The sequence below is a fragment of the Protopterus annectens genome, chromosome 14.part0, assembly GCF_019279795.1.
Source record: "Protopterus annectens isolate FY-2018-M chromosome 14.part0, PAN1.0, whole genome shotgun sequence".
NCBI lineage: Eukaryota > Metazoa > Chordata > Ceratodontiformes > Protopteridae > Protopterus > Protopterus annectens.
The window spans coordinates 852,417,693-852,437,217 of record NC_056748.1 but is presented as its reverse complement, the minus strand read 5'-3'; the positions used below and the strand labels follow the sequence as shown (position 1 = coordinate 852,437,217).

Sequence of the window (19,525 nt, the reverse complement as noted above, 5' to 3'; positions counted from 1 at the left end):
ATCAGCAACCTGTCATGGGATTGCTTAACAGAAAATGTTGTTAAATTCTGAATGTGCAGAAAACAAGGAAATGCAGGATTTATTGTATGCAGCAGAACAAGTTGGAAAACATACTTTGCAATGTGGTTTTGATTATTTGGAGGCCTCCTGCAGGGCCACAGTTATGGGTTCTGTAATTAGGAGGCATGCCTGGTTAAAGGAACAAAATTTGCCTGATCATGTTAAAGTTAAATTACTAGATGCCCCTTTACAGCATGATACTTTGGTGTTAATGCAGAAGAGGTGTTAAAGAAAATGGAGGACAAAGCTAAATCTATGCAAACTGTCAAAGATTTTTTGCAAGTACAGCCACCTAGGTTTAGTAGACATTGGCCTACAAAAAAATTGATCCTTTCCTGTGTCTGACCTCAAAGGGTCAGATCCAGACACCCTAGGGGCAGATCCCAGGCGTAAGGTTCTTATAGGCGCAAGCAATGGAGTGCTTCCACCTCCAAAGCTGGAGAAGATCACAAACATACAGAAAACAGTCCCAGTGACTCCCCCCTGTCTGCACCAAGCACTTATCTTCTGGCAGTACCCTTAAGGGGAAAATTAGCACTTTTGCTCAAAATTGGATATCATAACCCAGGGCAAGTGGGTTCTAAACAGTGTCATAAGGCTACAAGTTCCATTTCCATACTCTGCCAAAGGCAAACAGCTGGCCATATCTGCCAAAAAATCAATGGACAGAGGCACAAAAACAAGTCTCATCCCTCATGGACATGGGGGGGGGCCATTCAACAAGTGAAAGAGCAGGAGCAAGGATTTTACTCTACTGTTCTTGGTACCCAGAAAGGACAAGGCGTGGAGGCCAATACTGGACCTATCTATTCTGAACACTTTCTTTGATATTTCAAAATGTTGACTTTGCAACAGCTTCTGCCCATGCTGGGCAAGAATGCTTGGCTTGTGACTTTAGACCTAAAAGGCATACCTGCATGTTCCATTCAGACAATCATTCAGAAGATACCTCAGATGCAAGGCTGGTTCAATGCACTGCCCTTTGGCTTATCTACTGCGCCCAGGGTCTTTACAAAGTGCCTGGCACCAGTAATTGCATTCTGCAGACAAAAAAGAATACAAATATATCCTTACTTGGACGACTGTCTCATTCAAGCAGATAACAAGGACATTCTTCAACATCTGGCGTTTGTGAAAAGGCTTCTAACATGCCTAGGGTACACAGTCAACTAAAAGAAATCAAAACTAGTACCCCAGAAGAGATAACATTCCTGGGTGCAAGCTTGAATACAACTGCCCAGATGGCTCATCTCACGCCAGACAAAGGCAACTGACTACCTATTTCAAAATGTTGGCAACAAAGGCCCAGTTATCTGCAAGAAAAATCCTGCAGGCTTTGGGCTTCATGGCATCGTGCATCCTACTAATTCCATATGCAAGACTGCATATGAGGAAACTTCAATGGTACCTAAAAAGTGTTTGGACTCCACATTGCCACAGCCTGGAAACAGTCATTACTCTCATTCCCTGCCTGCAACAGGAGTTTCGATGGTGGGCAAAGGCTTGTCACCAGAACAAGGGACAGCCATTCACATTACCTCCAGCCAGGCAGACACTAACAACGGATGCATCAGACCATGCCTGGGGGGGGGGGGTCCACATGGCAGGAAGATGCATTCAGTACACATGGTCCTCAAACCAAGTGCATCTACATATCAATCAGAGATGTTAGCTGTTCAAAATGCCCTGACAGCTTTCAAGGACCTACTTCATCTGGGACAACTGCTGATGAATACAGACAACACCATGGTCATGTATATAAACAAGCAGGGGGGAAGACATTCTTACCTCCTTTGCACAGCTTTGACTTACCAAGTACATCTGCAGGCACAATTCCTGCCAAGAAAGGAAAATACTCTGGCAGACTAAGCAGAAACCTCATGGATCCCCACGAATGGAAGCTGGATCCACAAGTCTTCAGCATAAGGAAATGGGGATGCCCAGACATAGATCTATTTTCCTCCCCTCTCAATTACCAACTAAAAAGATTCTGCACAAGGACTTATCACAGACAAGCATGGAAAGTGGATGCCCTGTCTTTCAGCTGGAAAAACCTATCAGTATATGCCTTTCCTCCACTGCCTCTCCTCCCCAAGGTGCTCCTAAAGGTCAGACAGGAGAAGCCAAAGATGATACCGATTTCCTCAGACTGGCCACGCCAGCACTGGTATCCAATACTAAGGAACTTATCTCTATACCCAGCTTGGACCTTACCTCAAATACCTCTACTACTGTTCCAGCAAAACAATCCGATCATGCACAGCCAACTCGGGGCATTAAACTTGGCAGCATGGCGGATAATGTAGTCCTACAAAAAAACACCTCTCAGTAAAGCTGTGATGGATGTCATTCTGGAAGCCAGAAGGCCTAGTACAAGAAAGTCTTATGCTAGAAAATGGAAGAGATTCTGTGCCTGGAACCAGGCACAAAGAACTGATAAAGCGGTACCAAATATTCCTCAGATTTTGCAATACTTAACTGAGTTGCTGGACAAAGGCGTATCTTTTTCATCAATTAAAATTCATGCCTCTGCCATTTCGACTCATTACAATACAGAGCTGCCACTTTTTTCTCGCCCTTTAAGGCAATACCTCAGAGGAGCCAAAAATTTAAGGCCTCCAAGGAGACTACCAATACCTGCATGGGACCTCAACTATGTCTCCCAAATATGCAACAAAATCTAGAAGATTTTAGGATCTTTGCCTGGAAGTGTTTACATGGGTATTTTTATACCCCAAGTAAACTCAAAAGAATATTTCCTCAGGTGGATAGCAAATGGAGGTGTGACAGGCAAGAAAGCGGTAGCTAGGAGCATGTATTTGGAGGCGTGATGAGCTGCCAGACTTGGGATTCCCTGTGGTCTGCTCTGTCAGATGCTGGGTGAGTGGATTGGACTGACAGATTTTTTTTAATTGTGATTACAGAATCAGAATTGCCTAGACATAGTAAAGCCTAGAGTGTAATTATGGTGGCTGCCAAAAAAACAATTTCTAAAAAATAGAAGTGAAAGGCTAGACCAAATTTACTAGAAGTAGTGAATATAGTAAGAGAGAACTGGATTTTGGAGTTTAGAAAAGGGGAGGGAGTAAATTACATGGGGAAAATGGGAGTTGTGGAACAACATATGCAGAGCAGGAATGAGGTTTGAGGCAAGATTTGAATGAGCCATATTTATTGTACATCACTTACAAACCATCCAGTCATTGCCAATGTTTACAACTACAGTTTTAATGGTGTCTGATGTAAACTGTTTGCAACAAAAGTGATAACATTTTGTACATTTTTTCATTTTTTATAAATGTAAAATTGCCTTTGTCAGATGTGTAAAGTTAAAGATGTTTGGGAGAAAAATTAGTATAACACTTCATACCCAACAACACCCATGGATGTTGGACGCTTTGGGGTTCCTTACTTGCATGCATCCATTTAAGCACCTCATTTCTGCTGTTTCCCCTCTGTTCTGATCTGTAAAAGCAGAATGTTTTTTGGCGTTAGAATTCTTTTCTCTAAGCTGTTTAGTAAGCCTCTGAGGGTTTTGACTACCCCACACAAGTTGTACTGTGAGGTATTCACTTGTACTGTCATCTGAGCTAAATTCCTCCGAGAAGAAAACAGTTACTGTGAGCCAGTATTGCATAAACTATATGTTGCATATGTGTGTTCCACCAAACGCTTGTTTCTCCAGCTGTTCATAAGTTAGATGTGCAAGCGTCTACATTGTGTATCATAGAATTGCTGTCCTGGTATTAGAATCTGAGGTAAACGGTGATGAACTCTAGAGGAGTTCTACCTTATGATTGCCTTTTTCAGTGTTGCAGTGTTCTACATGTGGGTTTACTCCTCTTGCATTGTGTACATCCGGCCAGTATTCCAACGTTTTTCAGTCCCTCAGCTGTGCATGGGACGTCTGACGTAGCTTTGGGAATGTGGGCCATAAAAGTGACTTCTGCACGCACCAGCCCTCAGAACTTCTCAGCAGCCAGTCATACGCCTGGTGTCGCTGATGGCAGATTTGAAAAAATCAGTTAAGTACCCTGTTGGGGAACCTTTCAGTCCTTCCTTTTTGATCTAATTACTTGTTCATGTCATCCAGAAAGGGCATGTGTCAATGTGGCCAGCAGATTCCCTACAAGGGCACTCACGATCAGTGCCTTTTCTGCTTGGGTAAAGAACACTATTCCAAGAACTGTCCTGTTGGTCAATCAATCGTGCCTAAAACCCTATGCAGTTGCTTGCGTGCTCTAAACTTATGTTTAGAGAATCAGTTAAAACATTTAGCATTTGGGATGGAGGGCCCTTCCGACTCTCCTTCAGAACCACCGAAGGCCAGAACTATGCAGCCTATCACTACCACTGCGCCTCTACTGCGTCCGTCCCTTTGCCTGTGGCCAACATCGACCTGGCAGAGGAATCGGTTTCTGTCACAATGGATAAACCGGCTACCTCCGTGGAAGCTGCACAATCCCACGTGAACTTGCACATCTGTAGAGGCATTACCAATGTCGGTCTCTGACGCCGGGGGGGGGGGGGCAGCGTTTTCTGTAGAACCGTCTGATTACACCGCTCCCTTACCGTCTCCAGACTCGTGGCCTTCCCCTTTTCAGATGCCAGTTGGGCTCCTTAAAAAGCAGGAAAAGAGAGTGTATCTCTTCTGAAAGCATGCCTGACAGGCAGGCTTTCAGCCAAGACTTATTCATTGCTGTCATGATCTACGTCCTACCTCTGCAGGTAGTGCTAGCATTGCCCCTCCACTTGTGTCCTAGGCCTCAAACCTCAGACCCTACTAGGAGAGCAGAGGAGTCACTTTCTTGCACTTCCCAGATCTCTTCTCCCTTAGGGTATGGTTCACCAGAAGAATCTGTAGACCCTGACTCCCTAGCTGAGGATTTGACCTTTGGGGAAACTGTGAAAAAAAAAAATTATAAGGTGCCAGAGCACTGTGCTGTTACTCTGCTTACTGTGATGGATTTGAAGTCTTCTTAAGACACTCAGTCTTGCTGGCTGGATTCTGCTGAAATCAGTCTGGTTATAGTTGCATTCACAGTCTGTTGCATACAGAAACTTTCAGAATATACACTGTTGTGTCTTTCGGCTTTCCCTGGTTAGGGGTCGCCACAGTGGAAGTCCGCTAATGATTGGCAGTAGATTTTTACGTACCGAGTTGCCGGCTCTGGCGCACAACCTTCAACGAAGGTACGCCCATTCACGCATGTCTCCACACAGAAGATGCTCTAGCTGAGAATCGAACAGGATAACGTCTTACTGTGAGGCGACAACACTACCGCAGCACCACCACCGCAGTTCTGATGCTTTGCAGCACCTGTCTTTAAGAGGAGTAACCAATAACTTTTATAATAAACCAACTTCTGTTACAGCTTTAGAAAATGTTCTACTTTACTTCTCATATAGTACAGATGATGTGAGAGATAGAACATTTACCTCAGGACAAAGGTTTCCCTACCAATACCCCTAACATAACTGGATTTAATACAGACTTTATATGTATATATTTTAGTTAAACACACACCCTCTTGGTTTTGGAAAGATACTGCCTTGACGCAAATGCTGACACTTTTGTTCTTGTGCAAATGCTGATAAGTGGAGAAAAGCATATTTTTAAGGAAACGCCTTGTGGATAAACTTTCTTAGAAAAGCACATTTTTAAGCTTTCTTAGAAAAACATTTTTCAAGAAAACGCCTTGTGGATAAAACAAATGCCCTGTTAAAGCAGATTAGTTTTTTTCTGATGTTTCCTGTTTTTTTTTTTACATTCTTGCCAAGTCTGTAAGAAGTCTGCTTTCTTGATGTGTGTGTAATACACTCCTAAAAAAGTTCCTTATTTTATTTTTTTAAGCCACAGTCATTTAGTATGGATGCTAATCACATATTGCTAAACTCTATTTCTACATTTAAGCAAGCTTTATCTTATTCCTTATTTAGGTTGCATATTTATAGCAAAGTTACTTTCAACCTTAGTATATTGTTGAGCACACTCTAACAACTGTATCCAAAATGAAAGACCACTTCAAGTGGGAATCCTCTGAAATGACTGAGGTTCAAAAGAAGTACTTTGACCTCATTCAGATGGACTCCCAAAGTCCTTCTGCTGTACCCCCAATCTTACCTGCTTTTCTGGATGCCTTCTCAGCATCCTTAAACCCAGATTCTCAACCTCCAGCTCCATGCAGACCTGACAGACTCTCTAAAGTGCCTAAATCAGACAAACGCCTCCTTAAATGTCCTCCAGCTGACCCAGCTACTATCTCCATATCCACAGACAAGGCTTCCAAGCTCTTGCCTACAACCCACCATACTTCCTGCTGACAAAGACAGCAAGACCATGGAACGTCTGGGCAAGAAAACTTACACTTCTGCTGCTTTGTCCTGTAGGGCTACTAATTACCAGACCCATATGGCCAAGTATGAATTATCCTTCCTGGAAAAGGCCACCAAGGAATTGGCTGATATTCCAGACTGCGCAGCCAAAGCATCACTGTCTTCTCTCCTGGGTCTTACTACCCAGGTTACCAAGCACTCAAAGTGCAGTTATGATGCTACTGAAGCCTCAGCTAGGTAAGCTGCATTAGCCTCTGCCTTGAGAAGATATTCTTGGCTATGCTTACAGCCCCTGCCTGACTACTTTAGGGCAGAGCTTATTGATGCCACCCTGGATAATACATCCTTGTTTGGTGCAAAAGTGGCTGATCTGAGTCACTTCAGCAAAAAGGAAAAGGAAATGCAGGATCTTAAACGCCTGCTTGTTTCACCTATCCCTAAGTTTCAAAGGAGCTACCCTTCAAAAACCCAGTTCATAAGAAAATAATTTTGCCACGCAGCCCCTCAAGATCCAGAAAACCTACTAGGAAGCAGCCCCCTCAGACAAGAGCTTCTCCCTTCTCTAGCCAGAGGCTGCCCTTTCAAGATAGGGCAGGTAGCATCTCGACTACCTGCCAACCTTGCCTCCACCCCTTCCTCCCTCTCTACCCAGTCAGTCTCTCACTGCCTCCCTGTATGGACTCGCATCACACCAGACAAATGGGTCCTGTCAATCCTCCAGAATGGCTACCTCATGACCTGAATCCACCCCCCACCGCATAGAACAAAAGGGCATTTCACAGCCCCCAACACAGCAATTGCACCTCTTGCAACCTGTGTTGCAAGCTCTGCTGGCTCAGGGCACCATCGAACCAGTGCCTCCAGATGTAAAAGGAAGAGGTTTCTACTGTAGGATGTTTCTGTTCCCTGGAAAGGATAGACCCTGGAGGGCCAATATTAGACCTCTCCCGTCTCAACCTATTCCTAAAGGTCCCTGCCTTCAGGATGCTGACTTTACCTACCCTCTTCCCCCTGTTACTATCCCAAGGGTTCCTGGCCCCCCTAGATATAAAGGCTGCTTACCTCCATATCCCCATAAAGCCCACACTTCTTGATGGGTCCTTCCCCCTATTCTCTGCCTTGCCCTTTGGGCTTTCCACTCCACCCAGGGTGTTCACAAAATGTTTGGCTCCAGTGACTGCTTACTGCTGAACAAAGGGAATTCAACTATTCCCTTACCTAGGTGACTTACTAATTCAAGTGGACAACAATGAGACCTCTCTGCTACATATTAAGCTTGTACTGTCCCTTCTACAGTCTCTAGGATTCCAAATAAATTTCTGCAACTCCCACCTGGAGCCCACTCGGGGCATTGTCTTTCTGGGGTGCAGAATTTGCACAGACATCATGAAGGCCTACTTGCCACCACAAAAGGTGGAATCCCTGGTAGAACACCTGCTTTTTTGGCCCTTGAAGCTGCAGAACTGACAGCAGGGCAGTACCTCAGACTTCTGAGTTACATGGCAGTCACCATACCCATGCTACCCGTAGCAAGACTGCATATGATAATTACAATGGTATCTTTGGTCAGTTTGGACCCAACACTCCCGCCCTCTGGAGTACAGGGTTCCCATCCTCCCTTGCTTAAAACTAGAAATCCAGTGGTGGCTGGTACAAGTGACCTTCAATCCAGCTCTACCCCTTCAACCACCACCCCTACCCGCACAAGTTTTGCATATGGATTCCTCAGACTTGGGCAGGGGAGCAACTCTAAGGCATCAAAAAAGTGCAGGGCCTGTAGCCAAAGCCACACAAGCTAGAACATATAAATGTTTGGGAGATGAAGAGCATTCTTGCCCTGCGAGCCTTCCTACCTTATCTCTGGAAAGGTCCTTTGAAGATCTTCATGGACAACACCATGGTTCTATGATATCTCAACAAACCGGGAGGGACCAAGTCATACCATCCCCCACTCTGGAATCGTAGATAAACTTACTAAGTTGGGCATTAATCCCTATGTCACCCAATGAGTTGCTAAATGGCTTACTGATAGAACCCACACTGTAAAAGTAGCAGACTCCAAATCCAGCTCCAGACAAGTGACAAGTGGAGTACCTCAGGGTTCAGTCCTGGGGCCGCTCTTGTTTGGCATCTATTTCTCTGAAGTACAGGTAAACACTAAGGGACTCTGGCTAACAAAGTTTGCAGATGACTGCAAACTGGGAGCCATTATTGAATCCCCAAATGATGTGGATACTCTACAAAAGGGCCTTAGAGAAACAGATGCTTGGTGCCAGAGCCATGGGCTCAAGCTCAATGCCAAGAAATGTATTGTTGTCCCCTTTGGGGAAAAAACATGTATCCATGAATTACCATATAGGTGGCAGTACACTAAACACAAAGTGTGATAAGAGACTTAGGGACACAGGTGGACAGTGGTCTCACCTTCGATAACCACATCGCCACAACAGTCAGGAAATCCTATGTGGCACACCTCATCACGAAGGGCTTTTCATCCAGAAAAAAGGAGGTCATTGTCCCACTGTACTCATCCCTCATTAGACCCATTATAGAATACAACGCCCCATTTGGTATGTACGTCTCAAGACATCTGCAACAACTGGAAAGGCCTCAGAAATACCTCACTAAAAGAATCACAGGCCTAAAGCAGATGCCCTACGCTGACCACCTTAAAAAACTCCAGCTATACTCTGTCGCATATCGTCTACTCAGAGGCTATCTCTGCTTAACATACAAGGCCATGTCAAACCCAGAGCTGTTGGGCATGCTACACTTGAAGAAATCCCAATCCCTCAGAGCTACATGCTCCAGGGATCTAAACCTTGTCATCACAATAAACAAAACATGCTGGAGGGATAGGTTCCTGACCCAGAGACTCCCCAGACTCTGGAATAGATTGCCCATACATGTCAAGCGGAGTGCCTCTTTGGACCTCTTCAAGAGGAACCTTGACAATTGGATGGGAGAAAGGAAATTCACCCCAGGGATCACGTCAGTCGCCCTGCTAGACAGGGGTCCAGGAAAGTAAATAATGTTTGAAGAAATAGCCAGGGAATTGTTATGGCTAGGCTTGTATAGGCCCTAGGGCTGATAGCCTAGTACCAACCTATGAACCTTCTTTTCACACTAGATCTGCTGGTATGGGAACTGGCCACCTCACAGGAAGTCTTCCTGCAGGCAGTCTACATCCCCTCTCTTCACAACTCCCAGGCAGACTATCTCAGCAGAGCCATCACAAACGACCACAAATGGATGCTTCACAGGGATGTCTTCCTGGACCTGGTCCAGCGGTGGGGTATATCTCAGAGCGGTGGGGTATACCTCAAATAGACCTGTTTGCCTTCTCCAACAGGCAACTTCCTGGTTTCTGCACCAGGATACCAGACCTCCCAGGCACTGGCAACAGATGCCTTTTCAGCCTTTTGGAAGGGGAAATTTCTGTATGCATTCCCCCACTTCCCTGAAAATACAGCAGGACAGACCAAAATCTTGTTGGTGACTCCTTATTGGCCAATATAGCACTGGTTCCCCCTACTCCCAACTGTCCAAGGGCAATCACCACAAGTTATCCCCCTCACTGGACCTTCTCACACAGCACAAGGGATCACAGATATACCCACAGTGGCAGTTACTACACCTCACCCTGTGGTTGATAGGATTGTGATCCCCTTCAGACACCTTTACAACGAGGACGTGCTCAATGTCCTGCAGGAGGCCAGGAAACCGAATACAAGAAAATCCTACCTTTCAAAGTGGAAAAGGTTTTCTATATGGTGTCACAAAAGACTGTTGGACTTGCTGCAAGCGAGACCCCTCTAGTCCTGTCTTACCTGTGTAAACTACTGCAGACAGGTCTGGCCTACTCTTCCATTAAAGCTCACTTGTCTGCGGTCTCTGCATGTCTTCCTCTGGGTACACACCTAGCATCCAGACTCCCTGCTAAACTCTTCCTCAAAGGGATACTTCACCTAAGGCCCCCCTGGAAACTGTCCCCTCAAGCTTGGGATCTTAACTATGTTCTGGAAAAGCTTAGTCTCTCTCTAAGCAAGCAGACAAAGCATATCTAAAACATTGCACACGGAAAACTGTTTTGTTAGTAGCTTTGACCTCAGCCAGCAGGGTCTCAGAGCTACAAGTTGTTACAGCTATTCCACCCTTCCTAGTTTTCCACATTGACAGGGTTACTCTCAGAACTAACCTTTCCTTCATGCCCAAGGTGTTGAATGACCTATCCCTAAACCAGGTCGTCCACCTACCTTCTTCCCCAATCCACAGGGGGTCAGTGAGAGTACTTTATTCCCTAGATGTTCACAATCAGTTCAGGTTTTGTCTGCATAAAACTAAGTTAATCAGACTATCTGACCAACTCGGCAGTGACCAAACACTCTCGGCCTGGATCTCTAAGGCCATCACTTTCTGCTACCAACACCACAGAAAATCTCTGCAGTGTATTGTATAAGCACACTCCACCAGAGCTATGACCTCTTCAGGAACCCTTTTTTTTAAGGGGCTAGATACATCTACCATCCTCTAAGCAGATGCTTAGTCTTCAGTTCACACCTTTTCCAAGCATTACAAACGAGATCATATTTCTAGAGCCAGGGCAGGGTTGACCAGGGCTTTCCTTCATGGATTCTTGGAGACAGCTTCCAGACCACCTTCCCGACCACCTTCCCATTCACAGTGAGCTTTGGCACTCACCCACATGTAGACTACTGCAACGTTGGAATAGAAGGATATAGAAAAGTTGTGTAAAATTTTACCATAACAATAGATGTCCTACTCTTCCTCTTCCATGTTGCAGTATTCCTTCCCACTCTCCTTCCCCTCCTGTTAGGTTGCAATTGCCCTTCTGGGTGGCACTAGATGGGCTATGCCCTCCTAGGACTGGCTCCGACTGGGGCTTTTAGTTCTAAGGAATGGTGCGTGTGGACGTTACTTTTATGGCTGACGTTCCCAGAGCCATGTCAGACGTCTCATGCACCACTGAGGGACAGTTTGGAATACTGGCCGGACATATGCGAAACAAGGGGGAGTAAACCCACATGTAGAATACTGTAACATGGAAGAGGACATCTATGGTTATGGTAAGATTTTGCATGACTTTACTTTCTAGTGTTTTTTTTTTTCACCTTTCCTTTTTTGCTGCTTGATAAGCCATGCCTAGCAGTGGTGCTTTCAAAAGTCTGCTTATCAGCTTCTGAGCAAGTGACTTTCTGTAAACACACACACACACCTGCTAGATTCTTCATGCTATCTTGTAGTTTGTCTAATTTATTAACTTGCATACAAGGATATTCCTGTTAACCTTCCTAGTATACAACAGATCCTTGGAACCTAACTTTAAAGCAGGATGTGTTGGGTGCATCTTTAGAAGAACTTCAAAATGCAAAGCAGTCTGTCATGGTGGAAGTTAGTGGCCAGCTTCTAAATTGGTAAGTATATTTGTAAGCAGGGTTGTATGATAAAGGTGCTTGATGTTCTTCGTTCCACATTGCTGCAGTCCTTACTATTGGGTAGTCCGCTGTCCAGTCGGCCCGAATACCAGAGTATATGGCTGACGTCGGTCAGGGCGCATTAGACTGACGTCAGTACGTCAGGGTACTAATGCGCATGACCGACGTCATATCCTCAGTCTTTTTTGCCGCATGGTCCGATGCAGAAGCAGTTTTGCGAGTGCAGGTTGGCGTTCTGAAATATTTCCGAAGTCGGAGTTTCAGACCGAATCAGAGTTGGCTAAGTACCCGTTGGGAACATTTTGTTTTTTTCTTGCCTCAGTATTTAACCGGATGTCAGAAAAAGTGAATAACTGTATTTCTTGTGGGAAACAAATACCTCATAGGGATTACCATACCTTGTGTATACCTTGTTTAGGGCCTGAGCACGACGTTGTTGGATGCCGCTCTTGTGCTAGGTTTAACAAACGCACTATTAAGAGAAGGTTAGACTGTGCCAGGTTAGTGTTTGGGAAGCGTTGCAATTATAAAATGCCGTCGGATGCTCCGACGCCCGCTTCGTCCAAGAAGCGCAAGGACAAAACAGCGAAGCCTAGAGTTGATGAACCGGCAGTCCCGGACGTCGGTTCTTTAGAAGGCTCAGTGGAGCCAGAGGTTTTGCCAGGAGTTTCTTTGGAGTCTCAGGCAGAGACTTTACTGTTACAGGATGTGCCTTCTCAGGAGGTAGGCCAGGCTGAGGGGGCTTCTCAGGTATCTGTTCTTCCCTCTTCCCAAGGTAGTTAGAGCCTCTCCTTCTGTTTCCAAAACTTCTTTGAGAGGTAGGCCAAGTTTAGCTTCAGTGGGGGCTTCTCCTAGCACTTCAGGTTCTGTGCCTAAGAAACATATGCTTAAAATGGCAGAAGATTTGATTACTATGATTAGAGGTTCTATGCCCTCCTGATAAGAGGCCTAGGGTGGAACCTGAGTTTGATAGTTTTGAACAGTGTTCAGAGGCTTCTGAGTCTTCTGGAAGATTTGCAGGAGTATCCTCCTTATTCTGATTCTGATGTGGATGATTCCACTCCTACAGCTTCTCCTCCTGAGGATTTCTCATTTTCAGAGACTCTGCATTCCATGAGGGAGCACTTTAAATGGGAAGGCCAGGATTACTCTGATTCCAGGAAAAGGCTTAGGGAATTCTTGTTTTACCCCAGCATAGGCCCTTAGCTATACCTCCTGTGTTGAATGTGGTGGAAGATGTTTTTGCAGAGGCTTCCCTGAACCCTGATTCTTTGCCTCCTGCTCCTGCTAAACCTGATAGGTACTATAGGGTGCCTGAAGCTCATAAGTATCTTTTTAAGAGTCCTAGGGCAGATCCGGAAACTGTTTCTCAGGGACCTAAAGGTGTTAAGGCCTCTGTGGTTAAAAACCCTGTTCCCACTGATAGAGGCAAGGGCTTTGGATAGATGGGGAAAGAAAGTGTATACTTCTTCCACTTTAACCATGAGGGCGTTGAATTGTCAGTTTCACATGCTAAAATATCAAAATTATCTCCTTTCACAACTGAAATCTAAGGTGGATGCTTTGGCGGAAGGTATTGAGTGTAAAGAGCTGCTGGATTTAGTTCATGTGTCTGAACAAGTGGGTAAGCATTCTTTGCAATGTGGTTTTGATGCTGTACAGGCCTCCTCGAGGGTGGCTGCCACTAGTTCTGTTCTTCGCAGGCATGCCTGGTTGAGGGATCAGAATTTAGCTGAGCATGTTAAGACAAGGATTTTGGATGCTCCTTTACAGTCTGATGTGTTGTTTGGTTCGCCTGTGGAAGCAGTTTTAAAGAAAATGGAGGACAAAGCTAAGTCTATGCAAACTGTTAAAGATTTTTGCAGGTGCAGCCACCAAGTTTAGTAGAAATTGGCCTACTAAGGGATGGACATATCCTGCTTATGATTCCCAGTCTAGGGGTAGGTCTAGACGTGGTAGGGGCAGAGCTCAAGGTTCTTTTAGGCCTAGAACAGGGAGTTCACCTGCTCAGACTTCTGGTGAGGGCAGGGGTCAGTCCTTTCGTAAACAGACCCAATGACCTGCCTTTTCAGCTGCCAGTAGATTCTCGCCTGGCAGCTCCTTTGGGAGGAAGACTGTCTCTTTTCAAAGAAAATTGGGATTTAATTACTCAAGACAGATGGGTGTTGGATATCATTCACCACGGTTACAGGTTTTATTTCCATACATTGCCCCTTTCAAAGGCATGCCAGACGTTCCTCCTCCACAAAGGAAAGAGGCTCACAAGCAAATTTCTCTGTTACTCCAAATAGGGGCCATTCAGCCAGTCCCTGTATCAGAAAGGGGCCTAGGATTTTATTCTCGCCTGTTCCTAGTACCAAAGAAGGGGAACACGTGGAGACCAATTTTGGATTTATCTATCCTCAACACTTATCTGGACATTCCCAAGTTCAAGATGTTGACGTTACAACAGCTTTTACCTCTGCTGGGCAAAGATCACTGGATGGTAACTTTAGATCTCAAGGAAGCTTACCTTCATGTGCCTATAAGACTAAGTTGCAGGAAGTATCTGCGTTTCGAGCTGGAAATTCTCATTATCAGTTCTCTGCATTGCCCTTTGGCTTATCTACTGCCCAGAGTATTCACAAAGGTTCTGGCTCCAGTGATAGCTTACTTCAGGCTAAAAGGAATTCAAATCTATCCTTACTTGGACGACTGCCTGATTCTGGCTCAAGAAAAGGAAGACCTTCTACAGCATCTGGAATATGTTATAGCAGTGCTAAGATGCCTAGGGTATTCTGTGAACGAAATAAAGTCCAGTCTAGTACCCTCTCAAGACATGTGCTTTCTGGGTGTGAGACTGAATACAGCAGCCCAGATGGCCTTTTTAACCCCGGACAAACAAAAGAGTCTATCCCTTTACTTCCATCAACTATCTCATCAGTCCGTGCTGACTGCAAGGACAGTCCTTCAAGCATTAGGGTTCATGGCATCTTGTATTCTGGTGCTTCCCAATGCCAAACTGCATATGAGGAAGCTGCAATGGTATCTCAAAAATGTATGGACACAGCACTGCCAGGATTTGGACACTGTCATTCAAATGATACCTTGCCTTCAAAAAGAGTTTTTGTGGTGGGCTCAGGAATGTCACCTAAACAAGGGACTCTCTGTGACCCGGCCAGAGGCGAGTCAGATTTTAACGACAGATGCCTCGGACATTGCTTGGGGAGCTCATCTAAATGGAAGGTGGATACAAGACAAGTGGCCTGCCAGACTACAGCATCTACATATCAACATGAAGGAGATGTTAGCAGTCCAGTTTGCATTAATGGCTTTCAAGGAGTTACTTCTTCCAGGGCAGGTGTTGATTCTAACAGACAACACAACTGTCATGTGGTACATCAACAAACAAGGGGGAACACATTCTTATCCTCTATGCAGGCAAGCAATGATTTTATGGGAGACTGCGCTCAGCTTGCAACTAACTCTTCAGGCAAGGTTTCTGCCAGGAGCACAGAACTCCTTAGCAGATGTGTTAAGCAGACAAATCATGGATCCCCACGAGTGGAAACTGGATCTTCATGTATTTCAGAAATTGACAGTGTCATGGGGAACTCCAGACATAGATCTGTTCGCTTCTCCACTAAACCACCAGCTGCCAAAGTTTTGCACAAAGGGGTTTCATCACACAGCTTGGAAAGTGGATGCTCTTTCTTTCAGTTGGAAAAATCTTCATGTGTATGCCTTTCCACCTCTGCCTCTTCTTCCAAAGGTGCTCTTAAAGGTCAGACAAGACAAGCCAAGGATGATTTTAATAGCTCCCGATTGGCCTCGGCAACACTGGTACACACTACTAAGGAGTCTGGTAAGGAAGCCTCCATGGCCTTTACCTTTGATTCCACACCTGCTATCTCAGAAGGACGGTCATCTGCTCAATGTCAAGCTTCACTCTCCATCTAACAGCCTGGCATATTCTGTGTTGAAACACAGCAGGTCTCAACTTCCTCAACAAGTTTTAAATGTGATTATGGAAGCTAGAAGACCTAGTACAAGGAAAGTGTACGCAGAAAAATGGAAGAGGTTTTTATTTTGGAGTACAGCAAAGAATTTGGAGATTTCTGAGCCTAATTTGAGTGTGGCTCTTCAATATCTTACTGAGTTATTGGACAAAGGTTTGTCCTTCTCTTCCATCAAGATTCATGCTGCAGCAATTTCAGCTCACTATGATTGTGACCCACCATTGTTTTCGCATCCTTTGTTCAAGCAGTTTCTTAGAGGGCAAAGAATATAAGACCCCCGTAGAGCTCCTACTCCTGCTTGGGATCTCAATTTTGTGTTGGAAAAACTTACTCTACAACCTTTTGAGCCGGCGGCTACTGCTGAATTGAAATACTTGTCATGGAAGACTGCTTTTCTGTTGGCTATTACTTCTGCAAGAAGGGTGTCTGAGTTGCAGGCCCTTATGGCAGTAGAGCCCTTTTGATTTTCCATAAGGATAGGGTATCATTACGCACTAATCCTTCCTTTATGCCTAAGGTGGTTTCTAGTGTGGCTTTAAACCAAACTATTCATTTGCCTACTTTTTATGCAGACCCCAAAATAAAGGGGAAAAGATTTTGCACACTTTAGATGTACACAGGCAATTGCGTTATTATTTAAGCAGGACTAAGGATTTTAGGCAGTCTCAGCAGTTGTTTGTTTCTTTTGCTTTGAGTTCGAGGGCAAGCCTGTGTCAAAACAAACTATTTCTAGGTGGATTGGGTTTTGCATTGCATTTTGTTATTCCCATCATGGCAAGGAGATTCCAGCTGGGATTAGGCCTCATTCCACTAGGGCTACTGCCACTTCAACAGCATTTCTAAGGGGGGTGGCAACTAAGGATATTTTGGAGGCAGCTACTTGGAGTTCAGTGCATACTTTCTCTAAGCATTATCACCTTCCTCTCTACTCTTAAGTCTAGGGCTGGTTTTGCCACAGCTGTTTTGCAAGGCATGTTGTCAGCTCCTGCTTCTTTATGATTTGCCAGCCTCCCTTACCTCTGCTTTGGGATTCTACCCAATAGTAAGGACTGCAGCAATGTGGAACGAAGAACATAGTACAGTTTTGTACCTACCATAAATGTAGATGTTCGAGGATCCACATTGCTGCAGTCCAATTTACCCTCCCTCCTTCCCCTCTGTGTTTAGGGGTGGTTGTGTAGGTGAGGTTATATGCTGATATTTTTGTATATATTTTTGTATATATTGTACATATTTTTGGTGCAGGTATTTTGGGCCTTGTCATTTTAGGGTCTTCTGACATCTGGGGCAAGAAAAGACTGAGGATATGACGTCGGTCATGCGCATTAGTACCCTGACGTACTGACGTCAGTCTAATGCGCCCTGACCGACGTCAGCCATATACTCTGGTATTCGGGCCGACTGGACAGCGGACTACCCAATAGTAAGGACTGTAGCAATGTGGATCCTCGAACATCTACATTTATGGTAGGTACAAAACTGTACTTTTGTTTTGACTCTGATTTTTAATTGCTTACTTTCCTTTTCAGAACTTGCCCAAGACTAAGGCATCACCAGTATGTGAAGTGTGCAAGTTGGCGATTGCTGAAGTTGACAAATTGTTGGAAAATAACAGGACAAAGGTAAGCTTGCTTTTGGCCTTAAGATAGCATGTTGTGGATCATTTACCACAAGCACCTTTATTTGGGACAGCCAAAACTTTCACTTTTTTTGTTTAATAGGAGAATGTGATTAATGCTTTGAAAAAGGTGTGCTCAATTCTGCCTTCCAGTATAGCAGCCGAGTGTGAAGACTTTGTCACTCAGTACGGAGATGCTGTTATAGAGCTTATTGTGCAGGAGGTTGCCCCTGATTCAGTGTGTTCAATTCTTGGACTCTGCAGTTCACGAAAGCGAGTAAATCTTGGTAAGAGATGTTTATAATTTGTTACAATTGAAAGAATTTGGATAAAGTGGTAATGCTGAAAATGAACTCAGTAAAGTTAAGTATGTTAACTGTGTGAGTAGTTTCTTATTTTGTCCAATAAGAAACTGACCAGCTTAAGTTTTGCAGTTACTCAAGCTTTGGAGCTTGCATGAGCCCTTCTTTGGGAATTGTCATTAATGCAAGTGGATATCTAAGCTTTCTATCTGTATTTAATCAGTAGTGACTTAATGTCCCGAAGAAGGGCTTGTACCATTTCAAAAGCTCAAGTAATTGCAAAATTAATGTTGGTCCAATAAATGGCATTGCATCACAGCTGTTTTCAGTAATTGTTCTTTTAGTGGACCAATGTGGTAGTTTGAGTATAGAAGGGCTTTTATTATTTTGTTTGACACATGCAAATGTTTCTCTAGATATTCTTTGAAAATTGAAGATAGTAAAATTTTTTTTCCTGTTTGTGATAATTCTTGGGATTTCCTTCCTTTTAGTAGCCCGAGATGGCCCAAATGCCTGAGACTTTCACCTTCTGTGTATTTTTGTCTGATCAGTTTTAATTTCTGTAGTTGTCAAATGCAACTATTTGCTTGAAATGGAGCAAAACAAGCTGCAATATTCAACTGAACAGTCCAAGCCAGAATGACGGGAGCTGCACCACAAAGATGCTCTTATCTTGCAAAGGGACTTGATCAGAATGAATTAATGTAAACACATTATATACTTTTAAAACTTCTCCTACATAATTGGACAAATTAAGTAATAAGCCAAAATACCATGATCTCATAAGGATGTTAACTAACGAGCTGGCAATCTCCTTACTTGTGGGCAGATGGAGGTGGTAATCAAAAAGTAAAGCTAAAAGGTCTATAGTTGCATGTAAGGGCTGCAGGAGGCAGTCATGTCTTGGATTAGACGTATCACTACAAAACCTTTTTCTTTTGCACAGTTTTGGATGTTCATCGTGCATACAGCTGCAGTCATAACAGATGGGTTATCTTGCCGTCAGGCGGGTCCTCGGTCGGCCGAATTCCAAAGTCTAGGTCCGGCGTCGGTTGTCGTCGCTTCTTCCCTGACGTCAGTGCGGCAGGGGTATAAGAGAGGCAGCCGACGCCATTTTCTTCAGTCTTTCTTGCCACGCAGTGCCCGAAGCAGAAGCAGTTCGCAAGTGCCGGTCGGCCAGCTCCTGAGATTTACGAAAGTATTTCAGCCGAAGTCGTCTTGAAAGAGAAGTACCCCGTTGGGGAAACTTTTCTTGCCTCAGACCGATGTCAGACAAAGTTAATAATTGCATTTCATGTGGGAAGCAAATACCGCATAAGGATTTCCACTCTTTCTGTATACCTTGCTTAGGCCCAGACCACGACGTCTCGGCCTGCCGTTTTTGTGCTAGATTCAATAAGCGCACTATTAAGCATCGGGCGGAGTTCGCCCTTCACTTTTTTGGCAAAAAATTTCATTATATTATGTCGTCGGATACTCCGACTCCACTTTTGAGCAAAAAACGCAAAGATAAGGACCGACATACGAGGTCCGCTCCACCTACTGAAACCACGCTAAGGCCGACTACCGGTTCTCCGGTACTCAGCGAGGCGCCTACGCAGCCCCTGAGTACCGATGACAATGCATTACCGGTGTCTTCAGTACCCGAGGTCGCAGACTCCTCGGCCACCATTCCTACTACAGATCCCAACGCCACTTCTGGCGGGGAAACTCAGAATTTAGACAGGCCTGCCATTTCTCAAGGGGTTTGGTTCT

The 19,525-nt window shown here is 44.7% G+C and overlaps 1 protein-coding gene across 3 annotated transcripts in view; it reads left to right on the top strand.

Moving 5' to 3' along the window:
* Positions 1–19,525, top strand: part of LOC122789296 (prosaposin) — a 705,108-nt gene that overhangs the window by 436,594 nt on the left and 248,989 nt on the right. For all 3 annotated transcript variants that reach the window (XM_044056612.1, XM_044056611.1, XM_044056610.1), the window contains 2 exons: positions 17,380–17,472; positions 17,572–17,755. In XM_044056612.1, coding sequence (XP_043912547.1) covers positions 17,380–17,472; positions 17,572–17,755 — 277 coding nt within the window. The remainder of the gene's footprint in view (positions 1–17,379; positions 17,473–17,571; positions 17,756–19,525) is intronic.